The sequence below is a fragment of the Aplysia californica genome, unplaced genomic scaffold (genome assembly GCF_000002075.1).
Source record: "Aplysia californica isolate F4 #8 unplaced genomic scaffold, AplCal3.0 scaffold00147, whole genome shotgun sequence".
Taxonomy (NCBI): domain Eukaryota; kingdom Metazoa; phylum Mollusca; class Gastropoda; order Aplysiida; family Aplysiidae; genus Aplysia; species Aplysia californica.
The window spans coordinates 823009-825412 of NW_004797417.1; the positions used below are offsets into that span (position 1 = coordinate 823009).

General features: G+C 44.3%; 1 protein-coding gene across 1 annotated transcript; it reads right to left on the bottom strand.

Annotated features, from left to right (window-relative positions):
• Window positions 1-150: 150 nt before the first annotated feature.
• Window positions 151-1861, bottom strand: LOC101861810 (the record flags this gene model as incomplete). The annotated part of the gene is given in 2 exon segments (XM_013081827.1): window positions 151-891; window positions 1598-1861. Coding segments are annotated over 2 exon segments (1005 nt in total), but the record flags the coding sequence as incomplete, so codon positions are not given.
• Window positions 1862-2404: the final 543 nt, after the last annotated feature.

The window sequence follows — 2404 nt, forward strand, 5'->3', positions numbered from 1 at the left end:
AGCAAGTTGTGGGTGCACACAGTAATCAGTCATCAGGCTAATAAATCAAACCAAAATTTACACACAAAAAGAGGTTTCACTACCCATTGTTTGTGCCCCCCCCCTCCCCTAATGAATATTTACTCAAAACACTCAATTTGATTGTCTTACCTCTAAAAGCTGACTGCCGTTTTTGGCTATAGTAGCCATGTTGTTGACGAGGTCATTGGACACGATACAGTGGTCAGGGGATGATCCAGTCAAAGGACGCGAAGTGGACCCCTCGTCACCTTGTGTTTGATGCTGCGAACCGGGAATTGCGTTACTTATTTCTCCAGATTTGCCCGTCGTTTTCTGAGGGAAAGCCAAGGACTCGAGACCTTCTACTTTGCGCATCAGGTCAGTCTGTGACGAGACGAGGTTGTCAGTATTGGACATGATTTGTTCCAACATCCGACCGGTGTGGCGGAAGTAGTTCACGGCTTGCAGCACACTACTGGTCATATTTGTGAGTGCTCTCATAATTCTCTGATCGTTCTCCTCGTAATAAGTCTCGTTGTACTCGTCAGAGTATCTGTAACGGCCACTCGAGCTCGGCGTCTCCGTAGTTATACCTTCCTCCCTCTGCTCCTGTGCTGAGATGGAAGGCTTTCCTTTCTTTGTGAGTGAGGACAACTTTTTCTCGCTCTTCTCGGACACTCTTTTGCCCTCATTGATAGTCTCTAGCTCTGGGACTTCTTCGGGCTCGTCTTTAGATTCCTTCTTGCCCTCTGGAGCACCGCGAATGTTGAGCTGAGCGGCGTCGATGAGCTTCACGAAGTGGTTGTGAGTCTCCTTCTTGAACATGGCGAAGCGCAGGTCGATCCTTTCATTCAGCTCCGAGAAGTCAACAGTGCAGTTAACAGATTCTGGCTGACAGAACGATAGAAGTTAAATATGCATCGTCATCTAATAAACACGTTACAGCGTTAAGATGCTGAGGTCGAGAAACTATTATTAAAAAACGACCAAAAGACAATAAAACCTACTAAACTATATATCCCATTTACAATCCCCCTCATTACAACTTTTTTCATCAAGACAATGTGTATATTGTGTATTACACACACTCGCACACACCCCTAGAAGCGCACATGCTCACACAAACAAACGTACACACACACACACACACACACACACACACACACAAACATTCATCCAACTAACAACTTCACAGAGAGACACAATTTCTTTGTGAAAGAGACAGATAGAGAGAGAAAGGGAGAGTGAGTGAGAGAGAGATAGATAGATAGAGAGAGAGAGAGAGAGAGAGAGGGAGAGAGAGAAAGAGAGAGAGACAGAGAGAAAGGGAGAGAGACACTAACGGACATAGAGCGAGAGAGAGTGAGCGATAGAGACAAAGTGATGAAAGAGGAGAACAGAGAGAGATACGCAGAAGGAGGAGAGATATAGTGGGAGAGAAAGGGAAAGAGAGGGAGAGAAGGAAAGAGAGAGAGAAAGAGAGATAGAGAGGGAAAGAGTGAGAGAAAGAGAGAGAAAGAGAGAGAAAGAGAGAGGGGGAGGATAGAGAGGGAGAAATAGGACGAGAAAGAGAGGCAGAGACACAGATTGTCCCAACCTGAGCTTTTTGCTGTCTTCTCCCCAGTTTCTCAATTCGTCTTCCCAGCTGTGTGGTGATATCCCGCGTGCTCCTCAGCACCGTATCCTCCACGACCGTCTTCAGGAGTCCCGCCTGTTTCTCCACGTTATCGTTGATGTAGACCACACTGGACTCCAGCTCTCCCAGCATGCCGTTGGTGGTGGACTTGAGATCGGTCATATCCCGGCTCAGCAGCGTCATGGCGATCTTCAGGGCGCGCCCGTTCACCTCCAGCTGGCCTACCTGAAGGAACGAGTAAATGTGTACATCGGTAATCATCCCCCAAGGAAAGGAGATTTATTTAGACATTTCACTTCTGACATTCCACAACTCTTCAAATGTAATTGTAAAGGAAAATATTCATTTTACGTTTCCCTCGACATAATCTCGATCGTTCAAAAGTGAGCTGCTCTGACCTTGCTTCTAAGGGCCAACCCATGTTAAGTGGGATGAAAATCTTAGCAAGTACACATAGATAGATAGATAGATAGATAGATAGATAGATAGATAGATAGATAGGTAGATAGAAAGATAGATAGATAGATAGATAGATAAATAGATAGGTAGATAGAAAGATAGCTAGCTAGCTAGCTAGCTAGCTAGATAGATAGATAGATAGATAGATAGATAGATAGATAGATAGATAGAAAGATAGATAGATAGATAGATAGATAGATAAATAGATAAATAGATTGATGGATGAGTGGTTGCTGGTGGATGGAAGGATGGATGGATAGATAGATAGATAGATAGATAGATAGATAGATAGATAGATAGATAGATAGA